Source organism: Plectropomus leopardus, chromosome 7, assembly GCF_008729295.1.
Source record: "Plectropomus leopardus isolate mb chromosome 7, YSFRI_Pleo_2.0, whole genome shotgun sequence".
Lineage (NCBI taxonomy): Eukaryota > Metazoa > Chordata > Actinopteri > Perciformes > Serranidae > Plectropomus > Plectropomus leopardus.
Window position 1 is genome coordinate 12,347,583 of NC_056469.1, and position 25,413 is coordinate 12,372,995.

The following is a 25,413-nucleotide window of genomic DNA, read 5'->3' on the forward strand; positions in this document are numbered from 1 at the left end:
GGGAAAAGTACCATTGCTGCGCCTATAGAGTGCCAGTAGGGGGGCCTCTCTGTTTCCAAATTCTGCTCCTCGTGTATCCTCTTCTCACCCTTTACCCCAGCTCCTGCTACTCAAACTCCCTCCCCAACTCCGCCTTTCTGCCAGCAGAACAGCCCATCTCTGTCTCTCTCCTTTTCTCTCAGTATCTGTTTAGCACACACACACACACACACACACACACACACACACACACACACACACACACACACACACACACACACTCCAGGGCTTGAACGAGGGCAGGACCAACCACTCCCACTGTTCTATAGTTCCATGAAAAACACAGAGGCAGAGAGACACAGACAGAGAGAGGAAGAGAGAGAGGGAGGGAGGAGCGTAGCTGCGCTGAAGCCGAGCCCCTCTATGCCTCAGCACGCAGAGTGGAGCAGACGGCAACAGCCACACAAACACACTCCACACACCACCACCACCACCGCTGCCGCCACCACCACCACACACACACAGTGACGGCTGCCAGGCGCAGTGGGAAGCAAGCCGTCAGGGAGAGAGCTTGAGAAGAAAGAGAGGGATCGCAGAGGGGAAGAGAAGAAAAGAGTTGGAGGAGGCACCTTGTGGATCAGAGGGGATTTTCCTCTGTGTGAGAGCACGTCTGGATAGGACTATCTGCTTCTTCCTGAGCGAGAGGAGTTTTCACTAAGGCTTTTTTTTCTTCGCTCATCCTCCACGCCGGGCTCCTGCGATATCTACCTATCTATCCCCGGAGCTTAACAAAAGAGGGAGGGAGTGAGAGAGAGTGAGAAGAAAGGCAGTCACAGCTTCAGCTCCAGACCACCCTCTCTCTCCTCCTCCTCCTCCTCTTCCTCTCCTCCTCTTCTCTCTCTCTCGAGCTCCACATCCATGTGTGAGTTCATCGCTGATTTCACTGTCTTTTGAGGATAGAGCAGAGGACAGCTTGTGTTCTCCAGGATACAGCCGAGCTCCCAGTGGGATCAGGGTCTCGTCTGGTGTGAGAGAGAGATAGAGGGAGCAAGAGCGAGACGGGGAAACGGATACACAGGAAGAGAGAAAGAGACAGAGAGAGACAAGAGTAAGAGACGCCGGAAAGCAAATTGAGGGGCATGTTCAGGGCAGCAGAAAAGAAGAGTGGGTCTGATTTTTAGAGCGGAGAGTGCAAGGGACCGGCAACCGGATCCCATCCATTCCTCCCTCCTCCTCATCCTCCTCATCCTCTTCTTCTTCCCTCTCCCTTTTACCCTCTCTCCGTCCTGCTCTTCAATTCCCTCTATTGTTTCCTGTGTTACCTCCTTCTATCCTTTCATATCTTCCTTCCCTCACCTCCTTCTCCCCCCCCCCCCCCCCCTTTCCTCTGGATTCTCTCCGTCTCTCTTCCCAGACCTGTCTCTCTTTGTGAGGTTCCCTGTGAGCTTCCAGACAAGTAGACAGACTAAAATCCCAAGTACTATCCATCCTCCTATCCTTCCCTTCCTCTGCGTGCTCCTCACACACGCACACCTCAGTGAGAGGAGAACGTTCTCGCTCTGCATCCTCCACTCTTGGAAGCATTCGTGTGAAGGATCCAGGCCAGCCTCTCAGATTGATTGTACCCCACCTGCGAGCTCCTATCTCCAGCCTCCAGGACCTTCAATTGGATTCCAGCTACATGGGAAAACGTTTGGAGCAGCAGCCAATGTACCCCCACTACACCTACTACTACCCCCACTATCTCCAGACCAAGGTAGGACGCTCAGCGAGGTTGACCTATTTTACCCCTTCATACTCAAAGGGAGTCAATTTGTGCATTGCAAATACACATCCGTCCTTGTCACTGTCTTAAAACCATCTTGCAAGCCTCATATTCATTAATTCTCTATCTGCTGCCTCTTTTAATCTCCCTCCCAATCAGCACCAAATCAATTCCATTTTCTGACGATTGCAAGTGTTTGACTTACAAGTTATTTTTGCCTCAATTACTGGATGCACCAGCACCCCAAAAGAGCTCTGAATGTAGCATATTTAAGCACTAAGATTATGTTTTACTAAGCAAAGAAAAGACAAGAATTTCTTCACTTTAGGTTCAATGGTGTAAGTGTTTGAAAAAGCACTGAGATAGATGCTGAAATTGCCTCGCAAGACAGTTTGCTAAATGGCACCATGTCCCCTCTCCCCCATCTGTCTCTGAGCGGGGAGATATTGGTGTCACTCAGCTGGGTTTTTCCTTTTCCATCCACACTGAGCACTTGACCCCGTCCTCCCCTCTCCGACCCCACCAGATCCAAGTTCAAGTTCAGGGCATGAGGCCCACCCTTCCCTCAGCCCTTGTTTTCTCTCCTACTTTGTCCCTCTCCTGCTCTGTCACCCCCCCACCCTCAACCCCTCCTTTCTCTGGCCATTCTCAGACCCATACTCACCCATGATACCGTGTTGTAGACGTAATTGATGGAACCTAACACACTTCTCTGATTACCAAGCGTACAGAAAAGGCTCAGTTTTTCTCTTTACTCTTTTTTTCTCACTCTCACACTCACACGTTCCTACACAGATCCACACACACACAAACACACAAGATATTTCCCTCTCTGAGTCTTCTACCACCAAGAAGAGGAAAATGGATTGCTAAGGCCTGATCGATGTCTCCTGCATCATATTGCCATTCCCTTTGTCTGCTGTGATTCATTTATTTTTCTTTTGTGTGATAGTAAGCGTGAGGAGTTGGCAGGTTTGCTGCAATATTTAGTAAATGTGTACATGTCAGTGGGCAAGAGAGATGGAGCGAGATGCAAAGATAAAAGTGTAGGAGTGGGATGCTATGAGAATAGAGAGATCTTGCTATCGGGTGGACACAGTGTGGGAAGAACAGGTAAGAAAATTATTGCTCCACTCTTAAAAATAGGTTGAACCTTGAACCAAACGCAGACTGCATGATGCATCTGCAGGCCGATAGCAACTCATCTAGTGCATAGTCCTGTATACTGTTACCTATAGCTTTGTACTTACACCACAGAGCTAGGATTGCCTTAGTCTAGTTTCTTTTCTGAGAGTTCTGTCCAAATAATTTAATACTGAGCATCCAGCCAGTGTCCAATTTTATATTTACGTTCTTCTTCTTTAGACAGGTGCCTAGTAAACACATGCCATACCTGAGAACACCCAGATAACTCATCTCCACACTTGAATCCTTTTAAGCTGTAAAAGTATAAATATCTCTTGTAATTTCTAAACTGCTGCCCAAAAAGACCCTAAAAATAACATTTAAATAAATAAATTTGCCACGTTAAAAGAAGCTGTTACTGCCACCTCACAAAACACAAAGATTTCAAGTGGGCCTTTGGCTGCTTTCATTTTCTAATTTAGAATAGTTCCACATTTAAGACGTTTTCACTGCTTGTTAACTTTTTATGACAAATGCCTCACTGCCAAAAGTCTTGGATCAGTTTACAACAACTATACAGATGAAAGCTGGTGGAAATATTGAGATCAAGTGAACAAAGAATAGAGATGTTTGGGGATTTAGTAGCTGATACTGATCAATCTAAATGTTTGCAGAAACATCAGTATGTCTGGACATCTGTAATTGGCGATAGAGAGGTTGTAGTTTTGACATAATTACACTGTTTTAAGATCAAATTGAAGTTTAAAGTTTTGATGAAAAGCTCTTTTCACTGATTCAGCTCACTCAAGTTCATTCTCACTAAAATGTAACACTTTATCAATTTGCTTAAACACATTTACTGTAGCAGCTCTTATGCTTTAGTTCACAATAGTAAGATTAATATTTCCAATTAACTGCAGGATATATTTGCAGATGACATGTGCAGATTGGAGTTGCAGCATGTCAACGTTGCCGACTTATCTGCTGATCTCAAAGCGAGCACTCACATCTGGGCGCTGTCTGATACTTTTAAGAATGTGCTCAAGAAGAGCAAACAGAAGCTGGAGACTGTTTGTTAATGCACATCTGTGATTTGGTTGTAATAAACAACATCTCCAATGATAAGCACACCTTTTTGTTTGCTAATCTGGAGGAGCAAATGCATGTCTGCTGCTGGATAATATAAACCGTGTTGGTTCTAAATGTCCTTTTAATGAAAGAAACTTCAAGGATCTATATGGTAATTTTCTCTTGGCGAAAGGTTTTTTGTGTCATTATTCCCCCCAGAATATAATTAAAATGGCAAAAACACAATTCATCTTCTTGATAAATTATATATATATTTATTTTAAAAAATCATCCTCGAAAAAGCTTTGGCAGTCAGTGTTTCTGACAGCATTTTCATCATTCATTTTGTGGTTGCATTAATAATACTGCATATTCACACTTGTTAAAAAATGGTTGTGATTGCATCAGATTTCTAATGAACTTAAAAGGGAATCTTATTTAATTTTCTAGCAATAACAAAGCAGCTTTTCTAATCAGCCCTGTCAGTGAATCAAGGAGCATCCAATAGAATTCACTGTGTGTTTTGTGGGTTTATTACAGGAGATATTACACTGTACGCACACGTACGTTAGATTAACTCTAACATTTGATGCGTGTCTGTCACGCCATTTTATGTGTGCAGATGTCACCGTGTCATCCTGATGTCTCTTGTTCTATGATTTATCTCCATCAGTTCAAGGTCATCTAATTTCTCTGAAGTATCTGCAACAGGCATCTGGCCTGGACCATCACTCCATTCCTTACACTCCATCCATCCCTCCATCCCGCCCTCCCACCAGCCCTCCCTCCCTGTGCTGTCAAGGTCAAATCAAATTGGATCCTACAATCCCCAGTGTTCCCTCTCGACTGTTCCTGCATGTGTGTGTGTATGTGTGTTCGCATATCTATCCATATTTGTAAAAAACCTGCATCTTGTATGTCAGCTTTATATCCGTGACTGTACATGAGCCTGTAACTTTGTCTGTCAGCGTGTGTGCGGGCGTGGACTGAATATATTTGCTCACTTTTTTTGTGAGCAAGTCTGTATTGTATGTGTGCATCCTGTGTTAATGTGTGTGTCAGTGTGTGGCCTCGGAGCAGTGACTCCCCTGTCTGACCTCTTCTCAGTGCAGCTTGCTGTCATTAAAGCTCTACTGGGTCCCAGAGGAACAGTTCTGTGTGTGTGTGTGTGTGTGTGTGTGTGTGTGTGTGTGTGCATGTGTGTGTCTCGTTGGTGCCACAGAATAGCTCAGTTATACATCTATATGGACCTTGACAACAGCCCAGTGTTTGATCTGCCTGTGCTGCTCTCTGACTTCAAATATAAGAAGCATATGTGTGTGTAAATGTTTGTGGGTATGAATGTAGGTGTGCAGGTGGTTTTCAGGCTCTTTTCTTTGTGTACAATGGACAAGAGCAGACAAAGACTTACCGTTTGTATTTATTGTGTGTTCTCTTTTTAGCTCCTGCTCACACTTTCCACTTCTCTCCTTTTCTTTCTGTCTCTCCCTCTCTCTCTTGCTCACTGATCTGATTGGAGATGTAAATGGCCTCTTATTAATCTTGATTCCAGAGAGTGGAGGCTCTCCTCCCGTGGAAATCAATCATGTATGTGTGTGTGTGTGTGTATGTGTGTGTGTGTGCTGCCTTCACAGCCTTACAAAAGCATTCTTTAAACACCCTCAAAAGCGCACAACCTTCACACAAAGGCAGTTATGAAATGACTAGCTTAAACTAACAATGCTTAGCCAGATGACGGAGTGTGTGTAAATGTGCGGCTATTAAACAGAGAATTGCTCTAGCTCTGCCTCCATAATGGGCTATAGGTACAGTTAGTGTACATTAGCAGGGGGCTGGGAGGCATAGCATGCTCTCTTATTTGAGCCTAGTGGCCCTTAATCATGGCTGTAAGAGGGTCTGAGGGGATCAGAGGGAGGGTTAATGCCGAAGCGCAGCTGCGTTGTTGCGTTCTCTCTGTGATTTGTTAAAATTTACCCGGAGGGTGTAGCTGGAGGGACAAGCTATTTCTCAAATTTAGGATTCTTAAAGGGATACTTCATCCTCAAAATTACTATCAGTTACTTACCCTGTAATACAATGAATTTGTTTGAAGAAACTGTATTTTTCTCGCATGCCTCTACGCAGATGAAGAATCCAAAAACAAAGAAAATTCTTGATTAATTCAAGTAAATGGGGTCCACATTTAAAAACAGCATAACTATCAATGCATGCATTTACAAACTCTCACGCAGCAGGTGTAGTATAATCCAACTCTCATTTATCCAGTGTTCCTCCATACTTCCCAGACACATTGATTTTCACTAAAACTTGACTATTTAAAACATTTACGCATAAACCCTCTCACACAGACATGTAGCACACCTGGGAAAGCGCATGCGTTTGAAATGCACAAGCAGAGTTCAAATGGCACAATTGCCTGTGCTTGCAACTAGTATGCTGAAGTGTTTTAAATAGGTATGTTTATGTATGTAATATGTTTGGGATATATTAAGAATGTGATGGGATAAATGAGAGTTGGATTATGTTGCACGAGTTGTGGGAGTGTTTGTAAACAGATGTTTTGATCTATTTTTGCTCTATGAGTAAAACTATTTTCTTTACAAATTCAACATAACACAGGGTGAGTAATTGATTTACAAATGATTATTATGCAGCTGAAGTATTCCTTTAAGTACAATCAGTATTTAATATTTTCTCAGTTGCCTCTGTGAGCTTTTTTCATTTGGCGTATTGTTGATGCCCACTCTATTACTCTATTACTTCATGGTCATAATGATACTGAAAGCAGTTTTCTTACATTTTTCACGAAATCCAGTCTGTGAAATCCCTAATTGGACCAAAAGAAAGAGCAAAACAAATTATCTTTCTTGCTGTGATGTTGAGTGTTTTCCTGTGGTTGGGGCGTAATGTGTAATAACTTTGAATTTCACAACAAAATCTGACATGTTGCCTTGTTTTAGAAGTGGAAAAGAGGCATTCATTACATACATGACTGCTTGGTTTTGACAAAGCAAATGCCTCTTCTGAGATACATTTGTTGTCTCCCACCATAGCTTTTTTTATAATCAGGAATTTGAAAACATTTTTAAAAGTTTGATCAGCTGGACATGTCTTCCCTATCTTTAGCTGACGTATATTAAAACTAGCATGATACAGTCTAGTCTATTTCATGTCCCCATTTGCCTTTTCTCATATCTCAAACCTGATTTGCTCTACTTTTGTTTTGCATGTGAATTTACCTCTCTCCACACATGAACCCTTGTCTGCATACGCCTGCATGGTTACACCTCTGAATACCGTGGAGCTATTCAACTTTTTAATCTTTGAGCCTCTGATGATGATTGACTGAGCATGTGAATCTTTGATGATAATCGTTAAGAGCAAGATAAGAGTGGAATCTGAATGAAAAAAGAAAAAAGTCGCATTATCAACCAGCCGATCATTAGCGTGCTGCAGATCAGTGTGCTAATACGCTCAGTGGCACACCAGCAGCTTTAATTAGGGTAATGAGAAACAGCATTCAGCTGATATCAAAGTAATGGCACATACAGACACGCCCGGACATCTAAATAGAATATTCCATCCTTCAAAAATGAGCTTTTCACATTCAATTACTCTCTATTATCTGCTAGATAAATGTGGTCAGTGTTTGGCTTAGCTGTGATGAGTAAACATCGTAAAGATGGGAGGGAAAAGGGCACACACACACACACACACACACACACACACACACACACACAAAAATGGTCTCTCTCTCTCCTCCCTTCACTATCACCTTCTTCCTTCCTTGTTTCCTTCCAAGCTTCTGTTCCTTCTCTTGTCAAACATGAAGTACTTCGCCTTAGCTGAAACAGCGACCATAAATTATGCAACACACATCACATACACACACAGAAACTGAATAGTGTCTGTGTGTGTGTGTGTGTGTGTGTGTGTGTGTGTGTGTGTAGTGTGCAAAGTAAACAGAGGGTATAGGGTTTTATAGCACGGCAGGCATTCTGCTCATACCCTGTTTTTCCTCACACATCTGCTTGCCTGCATCAGTTGTAGTTTTACAACCAACAATATTATCATGTGCCGTGTTGTTTAAGACCCAGCTATTCTGTTTGGATCTCAACTCTGCTCTTGATAGCATCATATGCCAATGTAGAGAGAGGAGAATAGCCTTATGTTGCCTTCTTCTAATGCCCTACCCAACACTCTTTGCTCCTTCCTCTCCCTGCTTTTACTCAGCCTCTCTTTTCCTGCGTCTCTCCCACTGTGTTCCTCTCTCTCTCTCTCTCTCTCTCTCTCTCTCTCTCTCTCTCTCCTACCATCTGTTCAGTTTGCTGGGCCTGGGTAGTTTTTACTGCATAAAAGGGACTCTCCTAACCACCCATATATGTCCATTTATTATTCTCTGTGGGCTGTTCTATTCTTGTCCCAGTACAGTAGCGGACACTGACCGGTGCCTCGCTATGTTGAATAGGAGTGAAAAAGCTCCAGCGGGTCAGCTCATGCACGGAGGGGGTGAGAGAGGCTCACCCCTGCCAGGTTTGTAATAGCAAATATGTGGAGGAGGAAGAGAGAAAGGAGGATGCAGGAGAAAAATGGGATGCGAAGGAGAGCAGAGAGAGATATATCAGAAAAATAACAGATGGCGGTAGCAAGAAGAATTCAAAGGAGGAAAAAAAAAGAGATAGAGATCCAAAGGGAAATAAAGAGTGATGCAGTGAAGGAGACAGAAGTTGTAGGCTGGGTCAGGGAATAATGGTGCTGCTGCATTTTTAATAGTTGGCCACTTTGTAGCGACCCTTGTCTAATGGATTCTCTGCCTCTTAAAAGCTCCTGTCAGAGCCCTCTACCTCAAACAGTTACACCACGGAAATTGCTGAGGGCTCCAATAGTCCCTAACACTTCCTGATAGAATGTCCAATGAGTTAATATTGTCTGGCAGCAAACATAATTCCAGTTGGTACGCAGATGTTTTGGCAAATCATGTTTAGAGCTAAATTTACTTGCAGGAAGCAGCAACTGAAATACTAAAGGCCTAAAAAAAAAAATCCAACACTCGGACTGATATCACAACTCTTTGAGATGTACAGCTCCGGCCATCAGTGCGTCGGCTTTTAGAACGCCGTGCTAAGTGCCTGACAAAGACTTTATTGGTGGGATGAAAAGGGAGAGACAAAGAGCACAACCTCTAGCTGTTAGCTATTTTAAGTGTGTGTGTTTGTGTGTAATGTGCAGTGTGGAGGGTTTGGCCCTTGGCCGTGAAGCTGCTCTAGTTTCTGGAGACAGAAGGAGATGCTGTCTATGTTTTACTGATGCCAGTATTTGTGCATTATGTGGACTGTGGCCTTCAAGTGTACGGTAAATGTCCCAACAGTGTCTATGCTGATACTTTATACATGTACTCGATATTCAAGGACATGCTTGGACATCATACTTTTTGTCATTTAGCGCCAGTGGCCCAGCAGTTTAATACTTCTTTCTAAATTACAATTTATTATGTAAGCATAAATTAGGTGTCACAAATGATCGGATCAAGTTGGACCAAGTGTGTTTCAGTCTGAGCCAGATGGTGTTGGCAGCCTGTATAAACATCACACACTGTTTAAAATGATAACATGTGTGATGTTAAAGGATTCTAACTATTTGCTTTTAAAGAATTCCCACCAACTGGTGGATATTCTTTATTAGGTATAACTCCTTAAAGCGAACCATCTCATTCTCAAGGGGGTCCTCAACAAAAATATTACAATGTCGGCACAATTAGATAAAACTTTTAACAGACAACGAAAGTTATACCTAATCAATTCCAAATATGAGAAAACAAACAAACAAAAATGACAAACAAAAGAAAGGCAGACAAAAAGCAATCAAAAGAAAAACAATAAATATTACATTGTGTCACTATGTGTCCACATAGCATTTTTCATAGGCAAAAAAAACGGCTTTCTGAAAAGTTGGATATTCCACCTCGAAATGTTTGGAGCAGCTGCATACAGCTACATATTCCTGGTCCTCATAGCAAAGAATTGAAAAAAGACACAGGCTCTAATAAGAGATGGAAATTCAGGAGATCACAGAAAAGTGATAAAGATAGCGCAAGTAATTAAGCTATATAACATAATTAAACATTATATAGGTGTTATTTGCATGAACAACTGATACTATAATAAGAAGTCAGGGCCTTTTTGAACAAATAAAAAGATGATATGAACTGAAAATTTACAGGTAGATTATTCCAATCAGAAGGGGGTTTAAACTGAAGGCTTTCTCTGCTTATGCCTTGATGAGACTGTAGGAACAGGAAAAGGGATCTGTGTGGAGTGTCTAAACTGAAAATCTGAAGAGAAAGGTACCATAGACTGTTTAAAACATAGAGGTTAACTTCATTGTATGTATTTGAAAATAAGCTGCAGTCAGTGTTGTCTTCTTATGGGAAAGAGAGCAAAAAGTCTTCTGAATTGCACGATTATGAATTGTAAAAACGTTGCCCATCAATCCCATTAGGGTTATTTTAAATATGTTAGATTTCTCAACATTACATTTAATGGGGATAAATAATATTTTCATTAAATCTTGCCAAAAATGGTGAGAAAACAGAATAATGTTGTGTGCTGGTACAAGTTTGTTATACAAGTGGTGAATACAAGTTTCACCACGTAGCCACTGTTAAGTTCACGTATCTCCAGCGTTCTGCAAAGTATTCACTTCTTGTAGTCAACATTTCTTCATTCACCTCGTCACCCCGATTTAACACTTTCTCTCTATTTGAGCATATTATGTATTAGTGAAGCAAATATTTTTGATTCGCTGGATTCTGTGGTTTGGCGAGCACTGTGATGCTCAACTCTGTCTTTTCTCATGTTAAAAAAAATGATCTGAGAAATGGTGAACTTATAGCACCTTTCCAGTCTTCTGACCACTCAAAGCGCTTTTTCCCTACTTGTTGGATTCAGCCATTCAACACACACTTTTATACCTGTACGCTAGTGGCAGTATCATGCCCAAGGATCATGCCCACCTCCACAGGTGGACTGGACCACAGATCTTCCGATTAGTGGATGACCGTAGCCAGCTGCTGTGTTGGTTTCTTAAGGCGTGTAGCTTAAGGATCATTAGCCTTTATACAAAAAACCTAAGGGGTTATTACACAAAACTTAAAAAGCGTATTTCACGTATCCAGGCTTAAGTTAGCCTTGACTCAGTTCCACTAAAGCAGAGGCTCATAAGTTACCATGGAGATTTATTCTGTGCAGTTAGCCTGCTCCTGATCAGACTAACAGCCAGGCTTGTTTAATCCTGGTGCCTGATTTGTTCAGTCAGCTGTCAGTCTGATTGGAAATAAATATGTTTTATAATTATTCTGTGGTCTTTTTGGCCTCTTTTATTTTAATTCATTTTTATTAGCCTGCATTAAAATAGACGTCCACTCTATAAAACATTAAAGTAGCCTGCTATTATCATTTTCAGTGTAAGGTAATGTGCACGCCATGAGGGAGATTTAATCCGGGCCAAACACAGTTAAAAGTCGGCACTCCTGTCCACAGTACCTGTCCTCTTGATACTCTCAGAAGTTCAGTGAATATGTAATATGTACTGGTAGATTATTATTATTACAGTTGTTGAGATGATTAGATGATTGGCTAATGAAGTTGCTAAGGTGGTTTCACTGAAGTCAGTGATGAGGCTCTCACCCTCCCACAGATAGTCTGTGTGGCGTTGTGAATGAGTGTGGTGGAGGTGGATAAAAGTGTCTGCTAAATGCTTGTTACCTTTGTAAGTGTTAGTAATTAGCCTTCAAAGTATATTTAATTAATTATTAATTTCCACCGCTAACTTTTAAGGCAAAGTGTCCAACTGATTTGTAAAAATAACAACCATCTCCTTGCATGGTAATTACGACATGTCAGTCTAGCTGAAGTTAAAGGTAATGAGAAATGAGTAGAAGTTTTGATCTAAAGAGACAAAGATCGCATTAAAGGAGACTCGAACCCGAAAGCCATGAACGCGCATTTATCCAGAATACTTACACCTGGCTTGACATAGCCACACCTCCTCATCCTGGTTTGGCAAACGTGTAACAGATTAAGCCAGGAATCACTGATAAGATTAGGTCAAGCCTCGCTTTTTCCGTTGTCCTGGATTTCTACATTCTACTTTTGTGCTATAGCCCCCTGTTGACCCATGATGTCCCTGTGCCAAGCTGTTTACACAGTGTGGGCATGGGACATGAGTTAGGCAGTGCATCACTCATGGGCAGATGTTGTCAGCATTTCTTGCACCTACACCTACAGATAGTGACACTATGAGTCCCATTATCTCTTTCTCCTTATATTGCACATGAATTGAGCCAGTATAATTAAGCTGCTTGTTTACTTTCTAGATGAATACAATTAGATTTTTGATGCTGGCTATATTGTAGTACACTTCTAGTTCAGACTTAACAACATCTGTTTGTCATCTGTAATGAATTTTGCGTTTAATTACCTCATCTTATCCTATTCTGGGTGGTCTGGGGTAAAAATATGTTACAGAAAAAAAGAAAAATCTGTAAAGCTTCAGTTGTTTACTTGTAAACAAATTAAAATCTTGTTGAGCACCTCTAGATTTTATTCAGACTGGTTCTTGTTTGTATGATAACAAGAAATATGATAATGCTTTGTATTCACAGACTGAATCTATTTTTATAATTGAACATATCTAACGCCCTATCTTATTTGCATATTTTCTATGCATTAGATGCATGATGTCATTATTACCATCCACGTGGGGATTTGGTTTGTGCATTTTTCTATTTTCATTATGTGTGAGGTGCCTGGGTGTGTGGGGGTTTGTGTTGGTGGCGAGTGATCCCTACACCAGGGACCAGAGAGATAATTGAAAGAATGGCCTGAGGGATTTTCCCATATGTTGTTCCTTATCCTACTTAGCTGCTGCCTCCTATCTCTCTCTCTCCCCTCTGTCTTTTCCTTCCTCACTCCTCTCCTTGTATCTTTCGCTGGGTCTATTTTCGTCTCAAGGCAGCGCAGGTCAGACATGTTAAAGGAAAATTCCACCTTTAAATACCTTTACACACACATTGTGAATCGATCTGTGATCTTTAAACACCTCCCAGTTCCATTTTGTCTTTTACCCTTCTCTCTTCAACTACTTCAGTGTCTTTACATTTCACAGAACGCCTTTTAACATCCTCCAAAGAAGTGAACCTGTTGAATCCATCCATTTGTGGAGAGCAGAGAGAGTAATAAGGGTAGTGATAGCTGTGGTAAAGTGAGTCCGACTTTTTAGTGGAGAAAATTGGGAAAAGACTCTGATAATCTTATACTACATATCATGGAAGAAAGCCACTCTTGGACCTGATGGCATTAGCCCGTACATTTTTTTTTCATCTCCTGGCAGTTGATAGGCCACACCTGCTCTCAGCAAACACAGGTCAGGTGAGCCAACAGAAATGGCTATAAATCTGTATGTACTGTGCATGTTCAATTCCCACCTATTTCTGTTAGGATTTTCTATTCCAAACTCAAGAATCAAAGTGCAGAAGTACGTACTGTTTATATAATGGACATATTATACTAATAATTATTGTAGACATAACTGGGGTCAGAGCAGGGCAGCTGCTGGCCTTTTGAGTGCCCTAAGCACAAATGCTTTGTTTTATGCTCCGACTTGTTGAACGCTGGTATGTTTTAATGAGCTTATGTTAGGAAAACTTTGCATTAATATCTGTGATAATAACCTAAAAGCCCTGGTGCAGTGTTCAGCGAGCTTGCACTGCTGCTGGGCTGTGAGGGTAAAATCTCCAGCAATAGCAGCTCAAACTATATTGTGTCTTAATGAGCCTTAATTGGAAGAGAATAGTATACATCTTTATTGTCCATCAGGGTGGAAATTTGTCTTTGGCCCACAAGACACAGGAGACAAACCGAATAAAATGCAGATGAGCAGTTTGTAAAACAAACATATAGACAAGGTCAGTTAGAAACATGTAACACATTAAATCTTTAAAACTCATTAGTCACTTTTATGAGTTAAGAAAATTGATGACATTTGGGATAAGGGACTTCTTAAATACATTTTAGTTGCCAGAGGGCATCTATAGCACCTCCCAGAGCTGAAGAGCTCAAACTGGCTAAAGAGAGGATAGGAGAGGAGAGGTGCCACGATACCCCTCACTTTCCCCCTTGTCCTTTCTGTAAAGAGTTGGGTCAAGGGCTTTTTTGGCTTGTCAGCTATTTTTCTTTCCATTGGCACAATCCTAGAAAGTTTATTATTGGATATTAAATTAATGCAAAATGTAAGATTGTGATTGTTGGTGATCATATTGGGATGTTGTGGTGCCCTACAAACAGCATGAGTTGCACATGCTCGTTGCAGCAGCACTGAATCAGGGAGTGTACCATAGCTAACACTGGCAGAGCTAAGTAGTTAAATATTGAAATAGGTGCAGACCTGGCAACAAAAGGTTATCGTATAGCTAATCAAAATATAACTAAATGCTGAAGCTACGGCAGCTATGGAGATACCACTTATTTTCAGAAACACAGACCTTTTAGCTTGGCCCTATCACCTGCCTACATCACATCTCATTTGAAACAAGCAGACCTCTTCAGTGTCTCAAAAAGTAATAAATAAAAGATTAAAAATGTGAGGGATTTATTAAAGCACAATATGGCCTGATTATACATGATACATCTATGTAATGCAGTGGTGGTGCTATCAATGAGTGGAATCTGACCCTGAACTAAAACCCTATGCCCTAGGTGTCAACTGGAGGACTCCTTTTACCCACTTGTGTCAACTATAAATCCAGCTTTAGCCCTTAGGGTTAGATTTAGGCTGTATGCGGTGCAATAAAGTCACATAGCTCATCAATAAAACCTTACAGCACACATCAAGGTTAAAGCCCACAAAATAAAGTCCTGTGATTTACAGGGATTTCTGACCAAAGTCTTTTGTGGGCCAAGTAACTGCAGGACTTTAGGATTTTATTGTGCAGTGGTGCTTGTGCATCTGTTTGAATGCATGTGTTTGCTGGAGATTAATGCATGCAGTGAGAGAATGTTGCCACATTAACGTTGTGCAAAATCTGTGACCTGAAAGATAAAATGTGCAACCCACCCCCCCCAAAAAAAGAAAGAAAAAGAAAAGCCCTGTATCCCACACGATTCCTGAGAGGAGGCACCCAACCACTGAGCATCAAATACAGAACACATTACATCAACTGTCTAATGCTTCAAACCACCCAACCATTTCTATTTCTATGTATTTCTATAGTTACATTAAAATGTTTCCACATGCTCTCCTCAATATCAAAGAATAACAATACAGACAAGAAAGAAATCACAGTTTCTCTAGGAATGAATGATATTTGAGAAGGTAAAATCATAAAACCCAAGAAAAAAGCCAAGCCTAGCACACATGATGCCTCCTCCTCCTCCTTGATACTCCAGTGTCTCACCTTACTGGCTGCTAAACACTGATAGTGTTTAAATCCGTGTCACTAAAGAGTACTTGCAAGCACACAGGACCCTTCATTTTTGTACCCAGTGGCGCAGTAGGACAACTCCAAGTGTGAACAAACTCAGGAGCTCAAGCCCTGGACTTATTCTTCCTCAGTCTGAGATGAATATATAAAGAAACACAGTTAAACTCTATAAAACTGCCACAGTGTTTGCCCTTACAGACAGTTTAGCTGGGTTACAGACACACTCTTGTCCCTGAGCCAGAGGTGGCTGGCCAGGCCAAACATCTCCTATTCCCTGCTAATGAAATCCTGAATAAAACCCTCCCTGCTCAGCTTGATCCCACACACACACACACACACACACACACACACACACACACACACACACACACACACACACACACACACATGCAATTACACACAGTACAAACACAGACACCCACTCTCCAGGGTTCTGGTAGCACACACACACACACACACACACACACACACACACACACACACACACACACTCACACACACACACACAGAACCCCTGCAGTCCCAGCCAGGGATTATCCTAGGAAAACACTCCTTTTGTTGGGCCCTAGTCAAATTACTTTTCAGAGCTCTCATGCTTCTATCAGAGCTGTCTACGTCATTGCGTGTATGGTGTGTGTGTGTGTGTGTGTTTGTGGGCATGCATGTTCAGGCAGTCCAAACATAGGCTGTTGCTGATTGCAGGGAGCACATCCAAAAGCGAACGGTCACTAATGACACATGAAAGTAAGCTGTTTATATTGCCCTCAGTTTGAGTGTGTATGAGTGAGAGAGACTGCGTGTGTGTGACCACTCATATGCCAGTGGTTTTCTAAAGATAGTGTAACACCAAATCACCATGTTGTGTTGCCTGTTGGCAGGCTGGTCTGGTGTTTGTGACATTTTCAACTTGACATTTATGAATAAAGACACTGATACTTATAAACAAGAACATGGTCCAAGTTGCACCTCCAGTTAGCCTGGTGCTTATGGGACTCCACCACCCTCTATGTGGAGAAATATTTGGGAAGTTCTGCACAACTACTTCAATTACCTCACTGAAAGAAGATGATGGATTATTTTATTGTTATAGCAGCTTAGAGTGTTAAAGAGATGAAAAAAAATAAATGAAAACAGCATTGGTTTTTCAAATGCAACTGAATATGGTAATTTCTTCTAACCATGAAACCAGTATTTTTCGTAACCCTAAACAAATAGTTTTACTTGATTAAACATAGCCAAACCAAACCACCCACCAATATCTGAGTTTTTTATTAAATGGGAAAGGTTACAATGGAAATTCACACCTGGGATCAAATGATTCTGCTGTTATCACAGGTATTTATTGGCTCCAGCTTCAATAGGCTTCTATCAACAGTGTTGTAGTGCAATACCCAGGTGGACACGCTAATTTAAGCCCTCTATTCACTGACGGGCTGCCAGAAAATACTGCCCGTCTCAGCCCAAGCAGCACTCAAACATTGTTCCAAATTAGCCAGAATCAAGTTTGAAAGAGAGACTAAGTAAGAATTATAAAAAAAGAAGTATCTACTGTACATTTTTCACGGCCCTCCGTACTGCTATACACTGTTTACTAACCTGTTTATTGGGCCTGTCTGTGATTTCAACCATAACAAACCAGTAAAAAAAACCAAAAGAAACCACCCACACATACAGAAATATATACTTGTCTGCTGCAGAACTGTGCACATTGCTCTGATCTACTGGCAATGGAAAAGAAGCTATTGTGTATTTTAGCAGATTTTCTTATTTTTGAAAAAAACTGCATAAACATTCTAATTTTGGTGAAAATTTTGGAGCAGTGAACCTTTTTTGTTTTTCAGATATGAGGACTTGCTGACTGAATGTAAACTTAATATATATATGTGTTCGAGGAGACCTCTAATGACTGCTAGTGTACAGTCCTACTTTTGTTCTGTGGATAATTATTTTCTGGGGTACCAACTCTCAGTCTGGGCAGTGGCCAACTCAGTTGACTGGGCACAGATTGTAAAGCTACATTCAGCCTCTATTCATTCACACTACCGGCTCTCCTCAGAGACTACCAGTCTTTTTCAAAAGTTGTGTGAGAGTGTGTAAGTATGTTTTGGTGTGTGCCTGCCTGTGTGTGTGTGTTGAGATGTGCCTGTGCCTGAGACGCAGTGAGATGAGGCGAGAGTGCCAACGTGAGAGATAAACAGAGACTAACAACGAAGGAGGAGAAGTGAGGCGTGTGCATGTGTGCTCGCGTGCATGTGTACGTGTGTGCCGAGGGTGCAAACTAGCTTTGTAGCTCTCAGTGAAGTGTTGATTTAAGTGGAAGTGGAGGGAGGAGATGGGATAAAAGGCCTGACTAGATTAGGCTGGCACACACTACTGAGGCGTGCTGTACTGCCTGGCCTTTCAGCGCACTCTGCACTGAGCACGCGCATGAATGTGTGTGTGTGTGTGTGTGTGTGTGTGTGTGTGTGTGTGTGTGTGTGTGTGTGTGTCTGTCTGAGAGACTTGTGTGAAAACGTTGAGGATGCTCGAATTGGGATTTGTGTGTGCAACTGTTGGATGCAGTTACTCTACTGCTGATATTGGTGCTGCTGTACAATAAAGCAGCAGATTAGCAGAGCCACTACAGCCACTATAACAGCACTGAGGACACTAATCACTGTTCTGACATCTCAGCAGTATCCTGTGCTGTACATAGTGTACATTACCACTGTGAAGTGCCATTGTGCAGAGGTTGTATGGAGGTTTGACAGTGTCATCCACAGTTCTGCAAGTCCCTACTGAATGCCCCAGATTTTTTATCTTTTTGAAAGAGATGGGAAATAGATTACAGGCACTGCAGCTGTTTTCTCCATCCTTTAATATACTTATAACCTTGCAGTTTCTGCCAGTAGGAGGCTGAATTACTGCATATTCAAGCTGCCCCACCCAGACGCCCCACTGTTTTAAGTCAAGGTAGTCTCCAACAATAATAGTTCATTGGCTAAGTTGCTTTGCAGAAACTGTCTTTCCATGTTAGCCTCTATGTGTGCAGGGGACTGACAGTTGAGGGTAAAAATAACATTTAAAGTGGTTTTAAATGCTTGAGGTGTGTTTGATTTAACTCAAACAGACAACACAACAGCTTCAAAAGAGGTAACACTGCTTGCAAAATTTGACAAGTCATCCACCCGCTCACTTTTTTAAATATTGAACATGTATTCCCCTGCTCTTTAGCCAGGGTCTAAGGAGCAACTGAGGCTCAGTGTTGTACAGTAAGCTTTAACAATCATCAGGCCTTTTATTATTAACAAAACAGTGCTTAAAAACACAGTTGAATTAATGGGAGTCTGTGGGCTGTCACATTTTGGCAGCAGTGAGGTTAACTGAGGCCATTGCTAAGTAAAAGTTCATATTAATTTTTTTTTCTGCCTCTGTTCAGTGCTGCTCGAACTCTGCCACCGTGCTGACATTTGTGCTGAACCATTGGATGAGACAGAGACATTAGTCTCCTACATGCGCCACAGCAGCAATCTGCATATTTCATTGATTTAACTTCCTGTATGAATAATTGAGAGGCTGGGAGGCAGTATCTCCTTGTGCATGTATGTTTGCATCCTTGTATGCACATACTCAGTTGTCTCGCCGTTTATATAGTGCATAGTTGATGTGTGCATTTATAGGCTTACTCAATATGGACTTTGTTCATGAAGAAGATGTTCCTTATGCAGTATGTAGGCGACTTCAAAGCATTGAGTACAAGAATATATTAAAAAGACTTTCTCGTCAAAGCTTGACATTGTTCCTAGACTGCATATTTGTATCGTGTTTCTGACGGTCCCTGCTGTCATTTGTGCTCGTTTTGGGTTGACCTATGATTCATTGTGACACTGTTGAAGTTTGCAGAGCTGCACCAGATTTCATCACTGTACTCTATAATCTTATAGTTTTTGGGTTAATCTCAGTCTCTAACAAATCTTTGTCTCTTCTTCCTGTTTTTTTCTTCTGTTTTTTTCTTTTTTGTTTCTCCCACAAATATGGATTCCCGGTGCTTTGAAGCACTATGATTTTTAGCTTCTGCAGAAATATACATAACAAATACATCCGTTATTTAAAACTATTTATGCTTGTGATGCTTGAGTGATGCCAAAATTATCCCTTATGCCTGTATCATGATTGTTTCAGTGAACACCAAGCATCAGTTGTGGTTCAAACAGATACTGTAATTTCCATAATGTAATTTAATATGTAAACTTTCAAATTTTCCTCCTGGATAAGCCGCAGCAGCAGATTCGTGCAATTAGATGACACATGCATAGTATATGATATGTGGGCATTGTCTGTATTATAGCTTTATTATAATCCAGTTATTTTTACTTTCTGGACAGCATTGCCTCCTAATTCCCTCTGCCCATATCACTGAGCCTGTTTACACCTGGCATTTATATTTTGGGTGATGTGATCAAGAGTGGACAGCGCTAAATACAAGTGTAAACAGTTAAGACGTGTTGTGATCTGATCACTCAGACATCTTGGTGGTCTGGGATACATCTGACCACATATCCCTTGTAGTGTAAATGTTAATACACGCTCCTGTGTCTCCAAAGAGGACTACATCATCAGTGCAGGACCTGTTGGTTGTTTTGGTAACAGTATGCTCTATAACTTACCCATGTAAGAGGAATTTGAAACCCAGAGGAAAATTTTGCTGCTCACAAAAGTCTTTGTCTCTGAGAAATAAATCAGCTTGTTATTTGGAAATGACTAAATTCTGATCTGGTTCTTCTAAAAAATTAGATGAACTACAAGTATTTGTATTAAATAAAATCATGTATAAACGCACACTTACACACATACACACAGCTGTCAACTGCAAGATTAGATGCAGTGGAGGTGCTGAGTACAACAGGAGGAGCATCCAGTGCACCACTGTGACAGAAAATACTAACTGTAGCACTCTTACCAATACCAACCCTAGAATTATCCTCTCAGCAGAGGTCTCCCTCAGTCCTCCCTGTCTCTCTCAGGAGGAAATCAATGATGTGGGGGACAGCACAGTATGGTGGGAGACCCACCTGTATACAACACACGAAAGTTGTTTTTTTTGCTCTGAAGAGAATACAGTGATAATGCAGATATAATATGATGATTCTGTGAAGAGTCTGACAGATTTAACATGCTGAAAAAGTTCACTCTACCACCAGTTTCCTCTCAGACAGTGCCTAATATCCAATATTTTTTACAATCATTTTATGTAGTGCAAGTTTAAAATGATCATTCTAATGACTGAATTCTACTCTCTAGTTTAGCAATATCTCAGAAGCACCATAGTGGATTAAACACTAAGAAGACAGAGGTGAAACTGCAACCAATCTTCTTATTGCACTGCAGTAAGTTGATCCCAAGGATTATTTTCAAAAAGTCAATGTATTCCATCAATGGATATCTCTTGTTATGGGATACCGTGACTGAAAACTTTCCAGAAACAAATCTGCTTCTGAGGGGGGGTGGGGTGGGGGGGTCAAGTAGAGTGGCAGGTACTTGAGAAATAAGGAAATGGTAGAAGAACATACAAGATGTAATTCAATAAAAACAATAACATATACAATATGTAGCTGTATTGCTCTCAAAGATGTATTGCAGTGGGCACAGAAGCACACTTTATATACAAGAGGGAGCGTATATAACATAGCATATTAGACATTACATAATGACACTGTGATCTCCCCCACTTCAGCCTAAAGCTCATATTCACCAAAGCGAACAGACCCAGGTGGTGTTAGTTTCAGTCTGGAGGAGGTGTCTGGTGGTTTTGCACATCCACATAGAATGCTAGGTCAAAAAAGTTAAAGCACAACAGCAGAAGAGACGCAGAGGAAATAAAGGAGTGGATCAGAGTGAGGGGGGAGCTAAGGCGTAGATAAGGCAGACAGGAGAAGAGAAGGGGGCAGAGGAAAATACAAATGCTTCTAAAATAAGCTTATAAGAGGATAGTTGTTTGACTCTTTTGTATATGAATCCCCTCCTCATTCAAGAGGGTTTGAAGGGAGTCAGTTGTTAACATACACTGAAACTTTTCCAACCCATATGTTGCTTACCTTTTCTGGATCATATTCTCCTCAGCATTCTCTTTACTTGCCCTTAGCTAGTTTTGGGCCAGTGTGAAAATTGAGTGGATATTAAGCCAAACACCAGACTGGCCCGATTTACCCAATTTTACCACATTTGCCACATGATCCAGCACTAAATCCTCAGTGGAACAAAATTACACTGTGTCCCGACAGAACGTGAGTGTCTAACGATCACAGAGCATCGTGTAACACCAGAGCTCTCTGTCCATGCTAAATCCATTAAATATGCACCTCTACTTCATGTAACAAACCATGAAGCTAACAGCTGTGCGCTTGAGATCAGACCCGGGACATAAACACTTAAAACATGGGTGAGTAGCCTACTTGCTATCTTCCTATGTTCGTAATAATACTTTTTAAATCAGAAAACACATGTTTAATATTTATTTACTGGAAATCACACACAAAATAGCTAAAAAACAAGTAACATTAGTCTAGCTTCTTTTTTCATTTACCTCAACAAAAACATTCAGCTGCCCGATCATTCCCCATTTTAACTTCAGGGAACAGCTGATCCTCGTCCATTACGGCGCTTTCAAAGTGAGCAACAGGAATACATTGAAACATATCCGACAAAAGTTCAGCTTACACACCTGCAGCCACCCAATAAAGACTTTCATTGGCTTCAAATCTAAGACGTTGCACACTAGTGGCTCTGTTAGTCCATTTATAAGCATGATATTATAGCAATCACGCTGTCATATTGCTTATTGCTAATGCAGTTTGAGTTGGATTTATTGCTGTGACTTGAGTTACTATTAAAATAGCAAGAAAGTGACATGATGAAAAATGCCAGGTCAGCCTGTTTGCATAAATCAAACTGGTTTAAGCTAGTACACTGGAAATCAACCCAACTCTACTCTCAGCAATTACTTCTGCGGCGTATATCATTAGAGCTATATTGCTGGGTTGTTACGGTTAAATCCCACACTTGTTATTGTGTTTTTATGTTTTTTTGTAACCAAGGAAGCTGATTCACATTCTAGATTGCAAAATTCTGAATTACGTACAAGATAAGGTAAGAGTAGTGAGACAAGACACAGAAAGCTGAAAGACAGGAACACAGATTTCAAAACATGCAATCAAGACTTCACAACAGTCAATCAGTGACCAGAAGTCCAGCCGAATTACAGATTGAGTGGCAAACCCAGACAGAAGGGAGACAGGCCTTACAAAAGTGGAGAGGCAAAACAGAGACAAAGCAACAGAGGCAGACTCTTGCTTTCTTCCAAAGTATAGCCACAAGCTGTTGGTCTCAGTCTGCCAACCTAGCTCAACTTCCCAGCCACAGATAAGCTGTGTGTGCGTGTGTGTGTGCATGAGTACATAATTCATAAGCGTAGCCAAATCAAGATCTAGAGATTATCATGACCAGTGGCACAAAAGAGGAGAGGAGAGAGGAAGGGAGGAAGAATGAGAAGAGGACAGGAGGGCAGGGTAGTTAGCAAGGATACACACATGCAATTACAGTTTACAGAGCATCATCTAATTTCTATTCACCCTACACCTACCTGTATGCACCAGCATGTGTTCACATGCACATTCCCATAGGCTCCCCGTGTATAACCCTCTCCTCCCTCTGTTTCTCTATCTCCATTCAGTAGCTCCCTCCCTCCCTCTTTTACTTTCAAGGAAGGGTAATCCCTCTTGTAGCTAATGTGCTGTGACATTTCATGGTACAATAGGATTTGGGAGACACTATGTATTCTCATGGTGCTGGGGTCTGGCTGATAACCTCGCTGTCTGGGTGATTTTGGACTGCAACAACTCTTGGACTAGTTTTTATCTCACTTTGGAAATCTAATTCTCAAGGTGGAAAAGGAGTTCGCAATAATACCGACTGAGGTGACACTCGGGAGGTTATTGGCAAACCACAATGACTGCATGTGGTCACCGAATATTTGTATTAAAACAAGTGGAATATTGATTAGGTCTAATTAATAAATTCAAAGTGACATCAGATTAATGTTTTTCAGGGATGCAGGTGACAGCCATAAAATTATAATTCTCAATAATTTGTGTTTGACACACGCTGAACTATGGAATCCCCTTGAGTGTAAAAGAAAAAGAGGTGCAAAATAGTTATACCAAAAACATTTACAGAAAAGTCCAAAACAAACCTTTTGACCACATTGGTAAGGTAGATTCTTGGTTGACAGTTCATTTTTTGAAACGGTTCACTGTAAAGAATTGTCCTGTTAAAAAAACCCAGTAAAACGCTGCCATCAGGGTTGCCATTATGTTGCCATAAAATTATTTTCTTTTATTGTTGCTAATATGTACAATATTGTACTGTTAATGAAAAATATGGTAAAAACTGTTTTTCTGCATTATTTTACAGTTGACATGTGAATGACTTAATTAGCCGTAGTTGTTTTTTCTATTCTTTTTTTTTTTTTTTTTTACGTATTGTACCATTGACTGGTTTGTTTTAACACAGTTTCAAGTGGTCTTGATTTTATTTTTTTTAGTAAGTATATTACTAAATAATAATAATAATAATGAATAATAATAATAATAATAATAATAATAAAAAACAGAAATACTGTGATAATATTAAAAAACAAAAATTGAAAAACATAATCAGTTATGTAAAAACAAAGGGTCATTGGATTGTTTTCACAATTTGAGAGACTCAATAGATTGCCTAGTACAAAATTATACTGCACATATACATAAACATGGGTACATAAACACATGAAAAGGCATACTGAGCATATACATATATACAGATAAATACATACCTACACCTCTTACAAGATTTATTTATTTTTTTGACAAACCAGAATAGTGTGTCTTCTACAGTTTCAACTGATTTATCCCATACTGTCACTGACTTATGCCATAAAAATGGCACAACTTAACTTTCATCTTCCTTTTGACGAGAAGTACAGAGATCATAATAAAGTTGATGGGGTGAAAAAGCTGTGAATCCAACACTAACCAATAAATGTAAAAGATAAGAGTTATAGCTGGACAGAATGTCTCAATTTTATTTAAAGGTAGAATTGGCGCATGTTAGACGATGTGATACAAATAGCAGGGTTTCCCTTTGGATCAGCTGAGGGCTGAAGAAGTGCTTATCTCACCAACAGAGCTGATGTGTGAGGATAGGATATGGGGGCGGTAAATGTGCTCATCAGCCTTCAGGCACAGATATGATGCTGCCAGAGTGCCTTCAGCTGGATGCTGCGTGTGTTGGTGTTGGACGGGATAAATGTTAAATGCTTTGCATGACATTTATTGTGGATTGTTTTTTTAGTTTGTTGGAACAAAGCAGGATGTTTAATGGCAATGAATAAGAGCATCAGAAACTAATGAAGATGAATGAAGGAAGATGCTGCCCTCAATTATTTTCCTCATGTTTTTAGCTTTAAATGCCTTGATTGAGCACCACATAAAATGTCCTTTCGTTCTCAAGCAGACAAAATTCTGAACACAATTTGCCTGCCTCTAGTTGCTTTACAAGACACAACTGAAGAAGTTTAGACATCTTTTCCGCTGCTAAAAAAATGTTTTAGAGCTTTGACACGTTAAAAAACATTTGGTATTTTTAGTATGCGCAAAATTTTTATGTTTTTTCTTGTTTATAATCACAATGAAACAATTTAGTCACTGGTTTCCAACCTGGGGGTCCTGACCCTTACAAGGGGTTTGCTAAAGCTTCACAAGCAACATGAAGGCCTGTTGATTTTAAGGGTGTAAGAAAACCTTTTCAGAAAATATACAATAGTATATTTCAGTTACGCAGTGGCAAAGCAAAAGGAAGAGGTAAATACTGACTTTCTCAAAAGAGAAGCATTCAAGTATGTTGGAGTGTTGAGAAAAAAAAAAAAAAATCATCATTTGTTCTGTGCTGTTGTTGTTATACACTGAATAATATGTAATAT

At 40.7% G+C, this 25,413-nt stretch overlaps 1 protein-coding gene across 2 annotated transcripts in view; it reads left to right on the forward strand.

Annotated features, from left to right (window-relative positions):
* The first annotated feature begins 373 nt into the window (after positions 1–373).
* LOC121945586 (RNA-binding motif, single-stranded-interacting protein 3-like) overlaps positions 374–25,413 on the forward strand; it is a 142,060-nt gene continuing 117,020 nt past the window's right edge. For both annotated transcript variants that reach the window (XM_042489832.1, XM_042489833.1), the window contains exon 1: positions 374–1,735. In XM_042489832.1, the coding sequence (XP_042345766.1) occupies positions 1,661–1,735 (75 nt within the window). In that variant the 5' untranslated portion in view covers positions 374–1,660. The remainder of the gene's footprint in view (positions 1,736–25,413) is intronic.